At 34.5% G+C, this 18,244-nt stretch overlaps 2 protein-coding genes across 2 annotated transcripts; both read right to left on the bottom strand.

Annotated features, from left to right (window-relative positions):
• Positions 1 to 1,252: 1,252 nt before the first annotated feature.
• On the bottom strand, positions 1,253 to 2,065 carry LOC127902246 (uncharacterized). Its single transcript, XM_052441084.1, has one exon. It carries the CDS (start codon positions 2,063 to 2,065, stop codon positions 1,253 to 1,255), a length of 813 nt encoding a protein of 270 aa, XP_052297044.1.
• Positions 2,066 to 7,608: 5,543 nt separating this feature from the next.
• LOC107178827 (putative disease resistance RPP13-like protein 1) lies at positions 7,609 to 12,400 on the bottom strand. Its single transcript, XM_015534448.3, has one exon. The coding sequence runs from the start codon at positions 12,085 to 12,087 to the stop codon at positions 7,657 to 7,659; it is 4,431 nt and encodes a 1,476-aa protein (XP_015389934.2). The 5' UTR covers positions 12,088 to 12,400; the 3' UTR covers positions 7,609 to 7,656.
• Between the last annotated feature and the right edge of the window lie 5,844 nt (positions 12,401 to 18,244).

The raw sequence follows: 18,244 nt of genomic DNA, 5'->3' as shown, positions 1-18,244 counted from the left end.
CTCTTACAGATGTTTATCATGTTCCTGAAGTTAGGAAAAACCTTGTATCTGGTAGCCTTCTTAATAAGTTTGGCTTCAAACTTGTGTTTGAGTCAAACAAATTTATATTATCTAAGGGTGGTACCTTTGTTGGGAAAGGATACATGTATGAAGGAATGTTTAAACTCAATATCAATAATATGAATATTTCTTCTGCTTATATGGTTGATTCATTATCTTTATGGCATAATCGTTTAGGACATGTGAATATTAGAAGATTGCATGATATGACTAATTTAGAATTAATTCCTAAGCATGAAAATGATATGCATGAAAAATGTAAAGTTAGTGCACAGACTAAAATCACAAGATCTCCTTTTCCAAAAATTGAAAAAACATCTTCTTTATTGCATTTAATTCATAGCGATGTGTGTGATATGCATAGTAATCCTTCTAAAGGTGGTAAAAAATATTTTGTAACATTTATTGATGATTTTTCAAAATATTGCTATGTGTATTTGTTACATTCTAAAGATCAAGTGTTAGAAAAATTTAAAACTTATAAAAATGAAGTTGAGAATTTTTGTGACACTAAAATTAAATGCCTTAGAAGTGATAAAGGAGGTGAATATGCTTTTTCTGAATTTTGTGAATCTGTTGGCATTGTACATGAAACTAGCACTGCATATACTCCACAACAAAATGGCGTAGCTGAAAGAAAAAATAGGACATTAATAGAAATGGTTAATGCTATGCTTTTTAATGCTGGGCTTGGTAAAGGTTTTTGGGGTGAAGCTATTTTAACTGCATGTCATATCTTAAATAGAGTGCCTAATAAGAAAACAAAGGTGGCCCCATATGAATTATGGAAAAAGAGAAAGCCTAATCTTTCTTATCTAAGAGTTTGGGGTTGTCGAGCCATTGTAAGACTACCAGAACCTAAGATAAAGAAATTAGGAGAAAGGGGCATTGAATGCATATTCTTGGGATATGCAGAGCATAGTAAAGCTTATAGGTTTCTTGTAAACCTAATAGCTTTGTTGAGATCAATACTATAGTGGAATCTAGAGATGCAATATTCTATGAAAATAGATTTTCCACTATACCAAAAAGTATTGATTCTCAAGAGAATGATAAACAAATAGAAATTGGTCAAAAGCGCGATGCTAATAATGAACAAAATCATTTGAGAAGAAGTAAAAGAATAAGGACTATAAAATCTTTTGGACCAGATTTTATAGTCTATTTAGTTGAAGGGACAAGAGACTCACAATCAAAACAGACCATGATCACACCTACTATAGAGTCTGATCCTTTCACCTATGAAAAGGCAATGAAGTCTCAAGATGCTGCTTTTTGGAAAGAGGCCATTAATGATGAAATGGACTCTATTCTTAGGGTGATTAGAATGCTTAAAATCCTTCCCTTCCTCTACAACATTAATTTTAGAGGTCGTAGTAGTCTGATCCTCAAAACTATTAAGCTTGAGTTCCTCTTCAATACGAAGACTTTGGCCTAAGCCATCCAGACTGATTTCCTCTTTGTTATGTTTAAGACTTTTCTTATAGTCTTTCCAAGAGGGAGGAAGTTTATCAATAATTGAAGAGACAATAATAGACTCATCCATTTTCATGTTATGTTGGTTGAATTGATCAAGAATATGCAAAATCTCATTATATTGTTCAACCACAAGTCTATTATCAACCATTCTATAATTAAAAAATTTAGAAGCCAAGAATTTCTTACTTGTGGCATCTTCCATCATGTACTTAGCCTCTAATGAGTCCCATATCTCTTTTGCTGTAGGTTTGTTGTGATATTGATCAAACAAAGTATCAGACATGGCATTGCAAATGTGTCCCTTACACACGTAGTCATCTTGCTCCCACTTATGTCGCACTCTGGTTTTCGCTAATGTCTCATTCTCACGTTCTTGAGGCTTTGGTGTTGTGAGAACATAGACCACATTGAGGCTTGTCAACAAGAAATGCAACTTTTTCTCCCAACGAATAAAGTTGCCACCATCGAACCGCTCCAATTTGACAAAATCTACTGCAAATTGTCGAAGAGACGAACTTGGTGCCATTGTTGTAGAAATAACGTCTTAAGATTGTTGGAACTTGAACTTGTGGGGAATGACAAATGTAGAGAAATACAACAATAATGGTGGAACTTTATTATGTAAAGTAATGTGTTTACAACTAACTCTGTATGTAGGAAGAAACTGCAGAAATTTTGTATGCTTCAAGGCACGTTACAAAAGTCGCTTTCCTTAAGACGTTATTTGCCCCCACCAATTGAGTGATGCACATGAGTTAAGCAAATACGCCTCCAAGATACAATGAAGCACTTGTTTGTTTGCTTGCGTTGTGCATCGACGAAAGCAAACCAGAATACTCTTGAATGTTGCAAGCCTGCCAAGAAACAATATATTGTTCCTGCAGAAAACAATATATTGGAATGTGAATGCACAAAAGAAATGGGTATTTTGTGTTGAAATTCGTACTAGAAAGGAATGCTAAGAAAAGAGTGGTGTAGGATCATTCATTTCATGTCTAAATGGCTTAAACATGACCCCTATTTATAGATATACTTGTGCCCCCTCATTTGGGTTGTCATCTTTCATGATACCCCTTCATTCATGGCCATTGGATCTAGATTTGATTTTAATCAATGGTCCAAATTGAATCATCACCATTTCAAATGAAATGTCACCATGAAATGATGCATCTCTAAGTGAAATGTTGTCATGAAAAGTTATATCATTTAGTAGAGAGATACCTTTTCTACAAGACACAATTAAATGGACATGTCCTTACAACAAGACATCATTTAATTAGACATGTCTTTAGTGAAAGGTACCTTTGCTATAAGGCACAATTAATAGGACATGTTTTTACCATAAGACACATTTATTGTTGAAAATGTTCCAACATCTTGCCATTGCTTGACATGATTAATTGGGCATTACATTAGTTCAAAGAGAACAAGACTTGTAAAGAACCAAAGCAATGAACCCTTTTGTTAATCTTAAATGTCAGGAATATAATTAGCTTGGAATAAAGCTACACTCTTCTCCCTTTCCCGTCGCTTCAGGTTCATTTCTACTTTCCCTTTAGAAGTCTTCTAGTTTATAAAGCAAGCTAAGATAAAAAGATTTTAATCTCCGTTTTTATTACTGCAAGTACAGTACATATTCTTAAAATTACAACGACAATTTATATCATCGTCTTATATTCCTGTCCTGTCGAAATAAGGTATAATCAAATTTTGGACCAACAGCGATTCAAGCCATTTCTTAAAGATACATATTTTAATAAAGTAGTTAACACAATTAAAAATATGTGATTACACTGGAGTGAAACAAAAGACAGTAACGACAACCAATAATTTAGTTAGCTTCACGTGCTCGTGCTAACTAATTTTTTTTATTTTAATTAATTGATAAAAGAAAATTTCTATTACATTGGGATAAAAATCCCACAATTAATTATGAGACCATTGGATTTAAATATTAAAATCTTAACCTTAATTTAATTTTAATCGATAAGTAATTATGTAACAAGTAATTTGCAAGTTGTGGTATACTTTAAATTATTTTTATCTAATCAATTGATAAATATTTTTACATCACCAAAAAAGTGAAAAAAATATAAATAATTTTAACATTATTATGTACTACATGTAACTTTACAATTTTACCTTCTTCTTTTTTTGACATTAGCATTAGAAATATCTATGATAGCATTGAAATAAATGTAAGTAACAAGTAATGTTATTTCAATTGAAATAAATGTAAGTAACAAGTAATGTTATTTCAATTATACTTCATATTAAGATATCACATAAGGTCTTATAATAATTTCTTCGGTATGAATATAGTTACAAAACCATTAATACTTAAACAATAATGATCATAGAAAGCATTGTGATCAATTACTTGATATATGTTCTATTAAAGATACTATATAAGTCACAACAAATGAGAAATATTTTATTCAACAACTGTAATTGAAAAATATATGTTTGTTTATAACTACATCATGGCTTGGATATATACTTCTAGAGTTTGGTTATTTTAATTTAAATTTTTAACACAAAATGTAAACTATTAATTTTATACAATTCAACAGTGGATGATGTAACATCATAAAATATTGTTTTGACTTTCAATATCAGCCACTAGATTGTAAGGGATTAATGACTTCAATTTTGTGTCAAATTTTTAAGTTAAAAATATTTCATACCATATTTTTATAATGAAAATACAAAAGTGTATAAAGAAAAATTTTCACATTCTTTCCCACGTGAATATTATTGGAGGTAATAATTTATTTATTGTCACCATTAATTACCATAATAAAAATAATAACTCTTAGTGACATAAAATTTTATAATTACAATAAAAGGATATCAATAAATAATCTTTCATGACTCATAAAATAATGCTAATTAGGAATATATGTTAGATTTAACTGTTATGAAATTAACAAAGTGACATTCGGAAACAAAGTGGAAATATATAGTCTCGTGAAACTTAAATTTTAGAAGGCTTGGATAATTCCCTACCATGTTAATATATTAATTGTAGCATAAACAATAATTTCATGGAATAGGTATGCTAAATGGGTATAATATATACTTTATAATCAATTATACATTGGTCTTTAATAGTACATAAAATAATGGAGATTTTAATAAGGGATATTAAATTTTGTTAAAATATGGGTGATGAAGTATTTTTTTAGTTATAAACAATCTCAACCATGATTTTATTGATGCAATTTATAACATCAACTTAAATTTACACACTTAGTTGTGTCATTTATTGGTGTTACACCATATATAAATTTCATAATTGCAACGTATTTATTTAATTTGTGTTATATAATCTATTAGATATTATATCTTATACTTAGTAGTCATAGATTTTGAAACATTTACGTTAAAAAAAATTATTACATTACAAATTTAAAGGTGTTATGAATTCATTAAAATAAATGTGGATGTTCATAACATATATCTCTTAATCTCCCCACTATCTTTAGTCTCCCTACTATCTCCCACTTGCAACCTTTGGCTTCTCTATAACTCCCACTATCTCATAAGGAATTATGATCCATAATGTTTCCATTAATTTCATAGAGTGATTATGTAACTATAAGGAGAGCTCATCTCTTTGTTTTGTGCACACAATTGAAATGAATAAAATCAATCTATAATATCTTGTTCTCTTATTTTATTCTTTATCTTGTGTTGCTTCTTTATCTTGTGTTGCTTCTTTATTTGTGTTGCTGGCTAATAGCTTTTCTAACAAAAGGAGAATTGAAAAGTGATTTTTAAATAAAACATCTTATTCAAGTGAAATTATTTCGAACTCCAAGGGTTTTACAAAAGTACCCTAAACGGTTAACAACAGGTTATAATTATTTTTAAATTGTTTATCTTTTTTTTTTTAATACAAACATTGTATACCATTAATTAAAATTTAAATTGTTTATCTTTTTTTTTTAATACAAACATTGTATACCATTAATTAAATCTAATGGTACGCAATAGAAACATTGTTGATACGGTAAATTATCTTAGAGAGACCCTAATAAATGACATAAAATATATAAAATGATACTCAAACATCTTGTACCAAGACGATTTTCTTGCACAAGTAGTTTCTATAATCTTCAATTCATAAATGCAGTCAGAATCCGGTATATAACCAAAAGTAAGTAGTTGAACGTGTCCTTGTTTCTAGTTTGATATCATATATGTAGATTGAGGTAACCGCGAGACAAGTAGCAAAACAAATAATGTATGGAAGATAATGGATCAACGATGGAAGTTTAATTTAATTGTAGATAAGAAGTTTAATTTAAGATTAAGGGCAATAATTCAATTCCATGTGTGAAACGTGGGAGGATGGGTCCATAAGATAATTCATTTTCTTCTTTTTTGAAAGAAACTGGTAAGATTGAAAAGCATGACCCCCAAATACTCAGATTACCTTATATTTCATTTTCATTTCCACTGAAACTAAACTATTAATTCATTCGATGTGGCCCACAGTAAATACTTTTAATTTGCCGGCAACAATTACAAAACAAACAAGCAAGCATGCAGATTTTTCCTTCAAAATACATACACTTAGAACATGAAATTTTAACATGACAATAATGTTGACCATGATTCAATTGCCAATAAGGTGCACCTTAACATTTTTTTTTTCTGATTTCCAATCTTTACCAAAAGAAAAAAATCTAGTGGTCTCTTTCGTCAACTTTCTTTTATCGACTTTCTTCCAATAATAGAAGTGAAAAGAAAAACAGAGGCCAGCACCAATAAGTGTTTGCCAGATTCTATAAAGATAAAATCAGTGTCCAGCAAAATGAATCTATCTTTTCGTTATTTGTTGCTTTATATATATATATATATAGAAAATTTTTAATCTAGAATTTTAAAGTACGGGAAAGTTCAAGAAAATTTTAAAATCCTATGGTTTTAAAGTGTTAATTTTATAATACTTTAAAACTGTGCGGTTTTAAAGATTTCTCAAACTTTTCCACACTTGATGAGAATTAGAGTGACACATCTGGAATAAGAGTGAAATCCCAATCTTAAAATTTGGAGAAATAAAAGGCAATATGATTTTTCATGATTAAAATTATTAAAGTTATTTTTATTTATGCTAGCAAAAAATATTAATTTATCAACCCATCAAGATAATGGTATCATTTGTAAGTGCATGTCGGTCAGTTTCTTACTTTCATTTATTATTCTTTAAAAAATGTTACAATGCTTCAGTGTCTTTTTTTTTTTTTTGATTAATAAGGGGCTTTGAAAAGAGGTAAGGCAACACTAAACGGGAGTGTACAACCCCAGAAGCATCATTGTTTAATATGCTAAGCATATTTAAAGGAAGAGACTGAAAGCAATGTAAACCTAAAGGAAAAGATAAGCTATATGTAGCAAGGAAATCTGTTGCTGCATTTGCTTCCCGATAGATATGATTCACTTGAATCAACCAATCATGTCGGATAAGCTCTTGGATGGCTTGAATTAAAGAAAGATGCTCATTGATGATGGGATTTGAATTAGAGACTAACTTCAGTGTCTTTTTATCACTTCACTAATCATTTGGTAATTATAAATTAGAAAAGTAAATCATTTCTGACCACAGACCCTAGAGAATGTCGAAAAGAATTTGATTTTTCTTTGTATACACACTCAGCACAAAATTAAATTATGTGGCAATGTTGATGGTGAGTCATTTTTGGGTGTCCATAAGTTCCATGTGCATAGACATCTGTTGCCAGCCCTTCTATTTTTTTAATGTCTCCAAAACATTATTAGAGTCCCACATTTATCATACATCACTAAGTGAAATGTTCCAATTAGGATGAGCTAGCTTCTTTGTTCTGTTATCTTGCATATGTTGCAATTTTCAAGTATCAATGAAAATTTTGCACCATCAACACCTTCAGGAAGATTATATAGATTCTAGCAATCAACCTCAACAAATAAATTCTTTTCACAGGAATCCAACAACTGTTCACCTTGTAGTTCTCAAGAGCAGAAATTGTTGCATTAACTATTTCAAAGTCTTTTTTAAAAAGAACAGTAAAGATGGGAGAGAGTGAAATTTCATCTGAGATTGCCATAACATTTGCACCCAAGATCTTACTACAGAAGACGATTTAATCGAACATCAGGTATGTGGGTTAATAAGTGCCAATACTGTCCTTGATCCTTTCTGCATTTTTCTTCTATCAGCGGACAATCCTTGATATACAGTTGCAAGAGAGAGGTAGGCAGGCCCTTGTCTGAAAAGTATTTTAGCTTCGGACAAGCATAAAGCCAAAGATACACCAATGACGTGAGGTTTTGGCCAACTGAAGATAGGCATTCCAAGTTTTGGAAATCATAAATCCACAAATGGGTTAGAGAGGCAGGAAGCGTGGTTCCTAACTCCTGTGGTGAAAATGACACCACGTCATGAAGTCCTCCGATTGACAGTCGTTGTAGAGAGGAGAATCTGTTCAATCCCCCTTCCCCCCACTCCATCAATGACTTCCAAATCTTCGTATCATGAATATCAAGTGACTGAAGGTTGCTGGGAAACATAGCACCATCTGCCTCAACTGGGAAGCATACCATGCTTGCCAGACCTCCTATGTTTAATTCTCGAAGACTATTCATGCCCTCAGGTAACGCCTCTAGTTTATCACACCACGTTATTTGGAGCTTAGTTAGATTCGCAGAAGGCAATCCTCCTTCGGGAAAGGACACAAGATTTCCACAACTCCATATACCAACCTCTTGAAGGTGGCGAAGCTTGTGCAAACCCCCCGGTAAAATTTTAAGATTATCACAGCAACCAATCTTAAATACTTCAAGAGATGTGTTGTTGTCCAACCTTTCCGCTATTGACTCCAGCTTTGAGCATCTAAAAACGCAAATGAACTTGAGAGCCTGAGGTAGATTGCCACTACATGACAAAAATTTAAGCTTCGAGCAAATTCCAACTTCAAGGTGCTCAAGCGAGTCAGGTAACTCATTTTTTGAAAAAAGAGTTATGAGAGATTGACAATTTACAATCCTTAAATGCTCAAGAAGAGAGGTGTCCCTTCTGCTTCCGTTGTGGATTTCCCCTTCCTCTCTCAGAGTCCTTAAATTACTGCAATCTTCGATCTCCACGTGCTTAAGGCTTGCCGGTAGCTGGACACTAGTAATATATGTCAACAAATTGCACCCATAAACTTTCAATGTCTCAAGAGATGTATTGGTGTCATGCATCCATGTGACAGGTAAGGATTTCAATGCATTGCAGTACTGAATTGAAATTATCCTCAACTGCGAAGGTAGAGCAGCCTCTGGAAAGCAAACAAGTGAACTGCAGTTATAAATCCCTATCTCTTTCAAGGAATTAATTAAGCTGAGCGACGTTTGTGGTAGCTTCACCAGGCCTTGACAATTTATCAATTCTAGATATTCTATTCTGCATGACAACCCGAGCTGGTTTTGTTCGTCCTCCTCCACCAAAGATTGAAGATTGGGACAGCTTTTAATCTTGAGTCTTTTGAGGGAGCTAATGTCTTGCAGTAATCGAGTTTCGTTCTGCCATATGTACGTTAGCTCGTCAATATTAGCAATCTCCAATTCTTCCAATTTTGGTAGCTGTAGCTTTAGTGGTCCTTGGAGAAACACTTGCTCTGATATATCTCTGCAAACTACTAAGTTCTGCGATCCAAGATCAGTTGGACTTCTCCACACAACTTTTTTACATCCACTAATTTCAAATTTGCAGAGAGCTGGAAGCCTTCTAATTGAAACTAGCAATTCCTCACAACTTTGAATGACAAGTATCTCCAATGAAGGAAGACGTTCTGGAAACGTGCCTTGCAATTTAGAACATCTTAGAAGATGAAGCTCTCGTAAGTTAGGAAACACTTCAGCTTCTTGATCAAATCCATGAGGAATCCAGTCTTCCCATTCTTGCATATCTTCGAAACGAAGAGTCTCCAAGCATGGAAAAGGACTTGGACAACCATTGCCATAGAACTGTGAACCCAAGGACTTTACTCTATTCATTCTACATACCTCAAGGTGCTTTAGAGAGAGTAGTTTCCCAATTGAAGGCAAGGAAGTACACTTGTGACAGTTTTGAAATTTTAATGTCACTAAATTTGAGAAATAGGAATCGCCTAACCAAATTGGAAATTTTGTACCACCATAGCCACTGATAAAAAATTGTTCCAGATTTTGATGAGGTCTTAGCATGTCAAGCACACGTGTTTCAGTTCCCAGGTCCCTTGAACCATCGGTATCGGTGTTGCATGTCCATTGAAGCAATAACACTTTAAGATTCTTCTTTTTATCCAGCTGAGCCTCCTTCGCATCACCAACGTGTTTTACATTCTCCAGCTTTGAAATTTTAAGTGTTCCACGAAGATACATCAACAACTTCAAGTCTTGTAACCCAGAACCGCTGTCTTTTCCCACAGCAAAGTTGCAAAGAGTTTGGAGAAAAGTCAATTTACCAATTCCTCGTGGCATTTCTTCCAGTGAATTTGTAGTTGAATTATTGAGATGATGCAATTTGATGAGGTTTCCCATGTCAGCACACAACTTCTTTAATCGATCACAGTCTTCCAACAGTAGTGTGTGCAAATTGTAGAGCTTGTTAATTGAATCCGGCAAAATTTCAATACAAGTTCTTGACAAGTTAAGGTATCGTAGATATCTCAAATCGCCAACTGAATTTGGTAGCTCAGAGATTTGATATCCACACAATGAAAACACCTTTAAACGATGAAGTTTTAGCAACCTTTGAAGAATGCTATAAGCCAAGTATCCACCCCAACAATTTGACAACATTACGGGTAAAAAGGTTCGCAAATGTTCAGTATCATCGAAGTCCGCGAACCTTTTAACGCCATCATGACCTCCAGGAATGTATGATAGATGACGAAGTGATTTGGAAAACCTTTGTTGCTTGTTACCCCCCGGTGCATCCTCCATTCTAAGGTATATGTTCCCAGCAGCCCATTGGGCAAGGTCGTTGACAAGGTCATGCATCACGAACCGTAATGTATCGTTGCTTGATTTCTGGAAAAGTGACCTTGAATGTAGCTCTTTGAAAAACATGTGACCTAAATCTTCGCTTTCCCTCCCATTATCTTCTTGATCCAAGAAACCCACGGCAATCCATAACAAAATTATCTCCTCCTCCTTAAATTCATAATCCTTTGGAAGCAACGAACAGTACGTAAAGCATTGTTTCAAACGAGGAGAAAGATAATAGTAGCTCACTTTGAGGGCAGGTAAAATATCGCATCTTTCTTCTGGCAAATCCCATATCTTGCAATTAAGGACATCTTCCCAATCATGTTGGTCAGTTTTACCACGTAAGAGTCCACCAAGAGTTTTGGCAGCCAAGGGCAAACCATTGCATTTTATGACAATCTTCTTGCCAATTTCCTCAAGAGACTTATGCATATTGAAATCTCTTGTCCCCAAAGAGTGTTGAGTGAAAACATTCAAACAGTCTTCATCTGACAACTCTTTCAACGGATAAGCTGGAACAGTCCCCATGATTGCTACGACCGCTTGATTGCGAGTAGTGACAACAATCTTACTTCCCGGTGCTCCGGCTTCAAATGGACGGCTCAGATCAATCCAATCATTGTAATTCTCATTCCAAACGTCATCTAAAACAAGCAAAAATTTCTTTTGAGATAACTGCTTCTTTAGCTCCACTTGAAGCTTATCGAAGTCAAGACTATCCACATTCTGATCCGTACCAATGGAATTTAGGATAGATTTTGTTATCCTGGTGATATCAAAATCTTCAGAGACACAAGTCCATGCTTTGAGATCAAAATGGTCTTGCAATCGAGCATCATTGTAGACCAGCTGAGCAAGAGTGGTCTTTCCCAACCCGCCCATTCCTATAATAGGAAAAACCGAGAACAGATCATGAGGTGTTGAATCATCCCTCAACAACAATTCAACGATCTCCTTCTTTTCGTTTTCCCTACCGTATACCTTGGCTTCATTCACCAATGATGTGGTCTCTCGTCTCTGTCTGACTTTTCTGGACCTCCCTACTGAATTTTCTTTAAAATCCAGCAGGTCTTTCTGCGAAACAATATCTTGAAATCTGGCGTTGATCTCTTTGATTTTGGACATGATGGTGTAATCGAACTTAATCGAACGTGGAGTAAAAGTGGTGCAGCAAGTGGGAATGAGCTTCCGAAATATACTTGTGCCTGTACTGGAACTTGGTTGATCATCATTAGCAGCATCTGATTCTCCATCTCCAAGCAGCAACTTCCTCCGCAAAGCCTCAGTTTCAAATTCATCCAGCAAATCTTCAACATCGTAAGCCAAATTCTGAAGTTCGCCAAGCCACAGCTTAACAGACTGGTCAGTCCTCTGCCTTTCGTCAGCATCGTCAAGCACCACATTAATCTTCATCAGCATCTTCTTCCACTTCATCAGATCGGCCAGAATCTGCTCTTGGCGTGCAAAGAACCGAAGCCCCTCGGAAGCCAACTTATTGACAAGCAACTCAATGGAAGCAGATAGAACAGCCTCCCCGATGATGGACATTTTTTTTTTCGATTTTGTTGGAGGTTGAAGAAACCAAAGGATTTATAAAAAATGAAACTGAAATTCTGCGGAAAATTGAAATGAACTGCTACAAAGGAACAAATTTTGGTTTGTTAAGGCTCAATCGAAGCAATGCAAGGGTACTGTATCTCTTCGTTCTAATTCAAGATGAAACTTGGATGCTGATGCCTTGTTATTCTCGAGTCAAAAAGTTGCACCATTATTTTAACTTCAAAATTGTTAATTGTGGGGAGAGCAAGTTGAGTTTAAAAAATTCGAAGCACCCAGTCCAAAATACAGAGAATCTTGCCGTTGGCCGACAGGATTAATATTTTAAGAACAATAAGGCCAATCGAGAATTTATTAAAAGGTTAATTAATTAGCGAGGGGAGTGTTATGGGAAACATATTCCGCGTGATTTGCGGCATTTTGATCTTCACAGAGACCACAATAAAAAATTACTTGAAATATGCACGCTTGCAGAAATGACAAATCCTAAGGCATTAGCAGGATTCACGCCCTACCAAATCCACATGGCCAAAGTAAAGGATTAAGTTTTAAGAAATTATTATGAAATACAAGCGAAACGAACCTATAAATTCATTTGATTACTGGCTAGGTGTGATTTCCATAACGTTTTCAAATATGAAATAGGATAAAGATCAAGGTTTGGAGCAAGGATCAATGAAGGAAATATAAACTTACAAGTTTAAAAAATAAGCACCGAAATATTCTGACAAGTTTGAGGTTTATGAAATATTGAGAAAATAGACAAATAATGAAGCACTACAAATTAAGCAGATCAAATAGACAGAGGAAGTAACTAATCAATTCTCTGTGCAATACCCACAGGAATAGAGTAAATATGTCTACATGACTACATTAATCCTACCGCCACCGTACCATCACCATGCAACATTACATTATTTCATCATCAATCAATTTTGATGATATTAGATTAAAATTACTGATTTCGTATTTTTATGTAACTTCATATCAGCACCGATATTCAGCCCACAATAAGCACCACAATAAGCAGCGAACGGTGCATTTTGTGTTCAATATAAAAGGCTACTGTTTGAACAAACAAACACACTACACGCGCATTAGATCTCACACACGCATTCTCCATCACTCTCACTCTCATTCACACCAAATCCACTCCTCATTCAAGCTAGAAATCTGAACATCTAATTCTCCCAAGGCATTTTCTGTTCTACTCGTGGACTCTTCCTCACGGTGTGAAATCCGTCGGCTCTCTCTCACAGTGTATCCTTCTCTTGGTTGTGTGAGGAATTGAGTTGCATCTTGGTGACTGACTTCACTCATCGTCGATTGTGGCAATCAATTTCTGCAGGTAGTTTGCTTTATTAACTGGATTTTTTTTGCGCTCATTATTAATTTGTGACATCTTAGCTGCTATTATGTTAATTTATATGATCTGGAGCATGTTCGGCAGCCATAGAATTTTATGTTAATTGTCTAGTAATTACGGATGATTATGCAACAAAACATGATCTGGAGCATGTTTGGCAGCCATAGAATTTTATAAGTTTGATTTGCAAGTCTAGCCTCAGGCAGGATGCAGCAAACATTCATGTGTATTACAAAGTTAATAGTAAGCACGAAATAAATAAATATATGTTGCAGATTCAGCTGGTATATATTAAATTTGTGTTCACAATTTATATCATTAGTTAGTTTAGTTTTGTAAGATTGTGCTGAATTATTTTCATTTTGTTACTTCCATTTTGTCAATGTGAATTATTTCAATTTTGTAGAAATAAAGAATATGGAAAAGGACATCGAAATTGAAGAGTTGGAGAAAATTGAGGAGGACGATGAGCCAATAATTGGGATGTCATTCGATAGTGATACCGATCTGTTTATTTACTTCAAAGGGTATAGTAAAAGAAAAGGGTTTCCGGTTTTGAGGAGAACTAGTAGAAAGGATAGTTATGGGATTCTTAGAAATGTGACTTTTGCTTGTGGGAGAAGTGGTGAGACAAGAAGCAAATCTGTGAAAATTTTAAAGCCCCAACCTAATGCAAAAACAGGCTGCAATGCTAGATTGGGAGCTGGTTTAGGGGATGATGGAAAGTGGACAATTCGAAGCTTAAATCTTGACCACAACCATGCGCTGTTAACTCCAACCAAATCCAAGTATTTTCTGTGCAATCATAGCCTCAATACATATGCAAAAAAGAAGTTTGATGTAAATGATCGAGCAGGAATCAAATTGTGCAAAAATTATCAATCACTTGTTGTTGAGGCTGGCGGTCATGAAAACGTGACATTCATAGAAAGAGATTGTAGAAATCATGTTCAGAAAGAAAGAAGATATTCTGAATTTCTATAAATTTATGTCATCTTGTTGTAATATGTCTTCTTATGAAATTTAAGATTTATAACACGTTTTCACAAAAAGAAGGCTTTTAATATTTTTAGTATAGTACCCGATAAGCCTATTGTTTTGGGAATGGTTTTATTTATCAAGTTGACGGCTCACCTATCATCATTACCTTTTGAATATCGATAGCTTCTTGAGAGGTGTGTCCATCTTTGGAGTTAAATATTTTTTTACTTTTGGCTAGTTGAGTCACCTTCATAGATAATTCTAGGAAAGTTTTGGTGTATGTCTTGAAGCCTAAAAATAAAGTCCTAGAAAAGTTTAAAGAATGGTGTCCATTAATGGAAAATCAAACAAGTAGAAAGGTGAAAATGATAAGGACAAATAATGGTCTTGAGTTTTGTAATAGTGAGTTTGATACCTTCAACAAGCAACATGGCATTGTGAGACATAGAACTGTCAGAGACACACCTCGGTAGAATGGACTTGTTGAGAGGATGAACAAGACTTTAATTGAAAAAGTCAAATGTATGTTGCTCAATGCTAACTTGTCTAAATATTTCTAGGCAGAAACAGTAACGATAGCAACCTATTTAATGAATAGAAGCCCTTCATCGACCTTAAACTTTAACACTCCTCATAAGGTTTGGTCTGGTAAGCCTTTTGATCTAAGCGACCTCAAAATTTTTAGTTGCTTAGCATATGCACACAAAATCAGGAAAAATTAGACCCAAGAGCCATTAAAGGGTACTTTATTGGATATTCAAAGGGAGTCAAAGGGTACAAGATGGTGCATTAGTGGAAATCATCAAGGACTCTGGTCAATAGGGATGTAGTCTTTAATGAAGAATCTATGCTGCAAAATACAGTTGAAATAATTGTTACAGCTTCAAGTTTTGTTCAGAAAAATAATTTTGAGTTGGAGGTGAATGATACCAGAAGTAGTAAAGATGAAAGAATTAATTGTAAGTCACCAAAGGTGTCACTCAGACATCAAATTAAAGAATTTCAGCTTGCAAGAGATAGGGATAGAAGGGTCATAAAACTATGAAAAGATATAGCATTGCAGATTTAATCTCCTATGCACTTATTGTAGCAACTAAAATGAATGGGGAAGAACCAATCAACTATTAAGAGGCCATGAGTAGTAAGGATAAACACAATTGGCTTATAGCAATGGAAGAAAAAATAACCTCTCTCAAGAAAAATAACACTTGGATCCAAGTTAAGAGGCCCTCCAAAAAGAAGCTAATAGGTTGTAAATGGATCTACAAGCTCAAAGAAGAAATCCCTAGCTGGACTTGTTGGCAAGGGGTTTACATAAAAGGAAGGGGTAGACTTTAATGAAGTCTTCTCACCTATAGTCAAACATAGCTCAATAAGGGTTCTGTTGGCTATTGCAATATTTTATGATCTACAATTAGATCAAATGGATGTGAAGACAACTTTTTGCATGGAAACCTTGATGAAAAAATATTGATGACTCAACTAGAAGGCGTCATTGAAGAAGGAACTAAGGACATGGTCTGTTTACTTAAGAAAAGATTGTATGGGCTGAAATAGTCACCCAAGCAACGATATATCAGGCTTGATGAGTTCGTGCTTGTGCGTGGATATTGTAGGAGCCAATATGATAGCTATGTGAATTTTAAAACCCTTGCTGGTGATGATATAGTCACCCAGGCAATGGTATATCAGGTTTGATGAGTTCATGCTTGTGCGTGGATATTGTAGGAGCCAATATGATAGCTGTGTGAATTTTAAAACCCTTGCTGGTGATGATAGAATCTATTTACTTCTCTATTTTGATGACATGCTTGTAGCATGTAAACATAGAAGAGAAATAAAAAAACTCAAAAATGAGTTAAATCCTATGTTTGAGATGAAGGATATAGACATTGCAACAAGGATCCTAGGTATGCAGATTGTGAAAGACAGACATACAAAGACCTTATTCCTCTCTCAAGTTGTATATGTCAAAATGGTTCTAAATAGGTATGCTATGGTTGGTTTAAAACTTGTATCAACTCCATTGGCAGCTCACTTTAGACTTTGTAAATTGCAAGAGCCTGTGTATGATTCTGATATTGAATATATGAAGAAAATCCTTTATTCTAGTGCAGTCGGCAGTATTATGTATGTAATGGTTTGCTCAAGACTTGATTTAGCATACAGTATTGAAGTTGTGATTCATGAGAAATCCAAGCAAAGAGCACTGGAATGGAGTAAAATAGGTTCTAAGGTATCTCCAAGGGACTGTAGAGTATGGAATGTTGTATGGCAGAGTGAGTAGAGCTACAACAGAGGTGTTTGGCTTTGTGGACTTAGATTTTGCAGGTGATTTAGACAAAAAGAGGTCTATTACAGGTTATGTGTTTACCTTATGTGAAGGTGCAATGAGCTAGAAAGCTTCTTTACATTCAGTTGTGGCCCTGTCAACTATAGAAGCATAATACATTGCTCTTGTTGAGCTGTTAAGGAGGCAATTTAGTTGAAAAGGTTGGTTTCTTAGCTAGGATTTACACAAGAATTAGTTTCTATCAATTGTGATAGTTCCAATGCAATACAGTTGAGCAAAAATCCTAAGTATCATGAGAAGACCAAGCACATTGACATAAGGATGCAGTACATAGGGATAAGATAAGCAATGGGCTTATTAATGTGATTAAATTTCCTTCTAAAGTTAATCCCGCTGACATTTTAACAAAGCCTTTACCAACAGTCAAGTTCAAAGACTTACTGAACTTGATTGGAATTGTTAGCTTGTGAGTCAAGCAAATGGAATGTAGAAACCATGTGGGGAAGGTTAAACATAATAGAACTAAGGTGGAAATTTGTGAAGGTTAGTTTTATTCTGTTGAAGTTGCTGAAGTGGCCTGATGAGCTGGCATGTGTGGGACCAACTAACTTTTTGAATTAGTTACACATCACAGCTGGAATCATGAAGCATATAAAAAGGCAGAGCATGCTGGTTGTAAAGGCACCTGAGTGTGTGATTTCAAGGGGTTTAGAGTGTGAATTACATTTTTCTTTGTGAATGAGATATGTTCTCTGTAATCTAGAGAAACCATTGTAATCATTTAAGCAATAAAAGCTTCAAGTGCAATGGGGTCTTTTCAGCCGTCGATGTAGGTACTTTGGTACCGAACCACGCTATCCTTTTGTGTTACTTTTATCTATTTTCCTTTCAATTCTTTCAGTTCTTGAATCCATTTTCTGTTTCCATTTTTTGTGATCAAATGAGTTAGTATTAGTCAACCAGTTAAATTGGTAGCTTTTGTTTCTGGTTTTTGCTCAACACTACAAGTTGAATTAATATTGTCTTCATTTGGTTACCATATGCACATTATATATATCAACAGATGAGGGGGACAAGAGAAATTTCATCTTCCTAAAATTATCAATTAGCAATATGATCTCGATCTTGATCTAAACATTATATTAGCTATCTTTTATGCATTGTCTCCTCCCACTAGGTGGTCAGCTTATTTTTAAATCTTCAAAATCACACTCTAGTCCATATCTTGATCACGTAAGTTAACAATTGTCTGTAAAATTGTTACCTCTGCGACAATATAAGAAAAAGCAATCCAGTTTACCTTTGGTTCCCTGTAGAAAGAACATGATTTAGTAATTGAACTAAGAAATGAAATTAAAATTAAGGGCTATGCTGAATATTATCATGTTAATTATGCTCATTAAAAAGAATGCATGAACACCGATCATTATATAAAAAAATCATGTATGATAATTTATATACCGGTTGCATAGTCATTGCCTCCAAGAGAAAGACAGAGCCAGCGGGAT

This window comes from Citrus sinensis, chromosome 5, assembly GCF_022201045.2.
Source record: "Citrus sinensis cultivar Valencia sweet orange chromosome 5, DVS_A1.0, whole genome shotgun sequence".
NCBI classification, from domain to species: Eukaryota; Viridiplantae; Streptophyta; class Magnoliopsida; order Sapindales; family Rutaceae; genus Citrus; species Citrus sinensis.
Note: the sequence above shows the minus strand (reverse complement) of the source record. Positions and strands in the feature narration are given on the sequence as shown.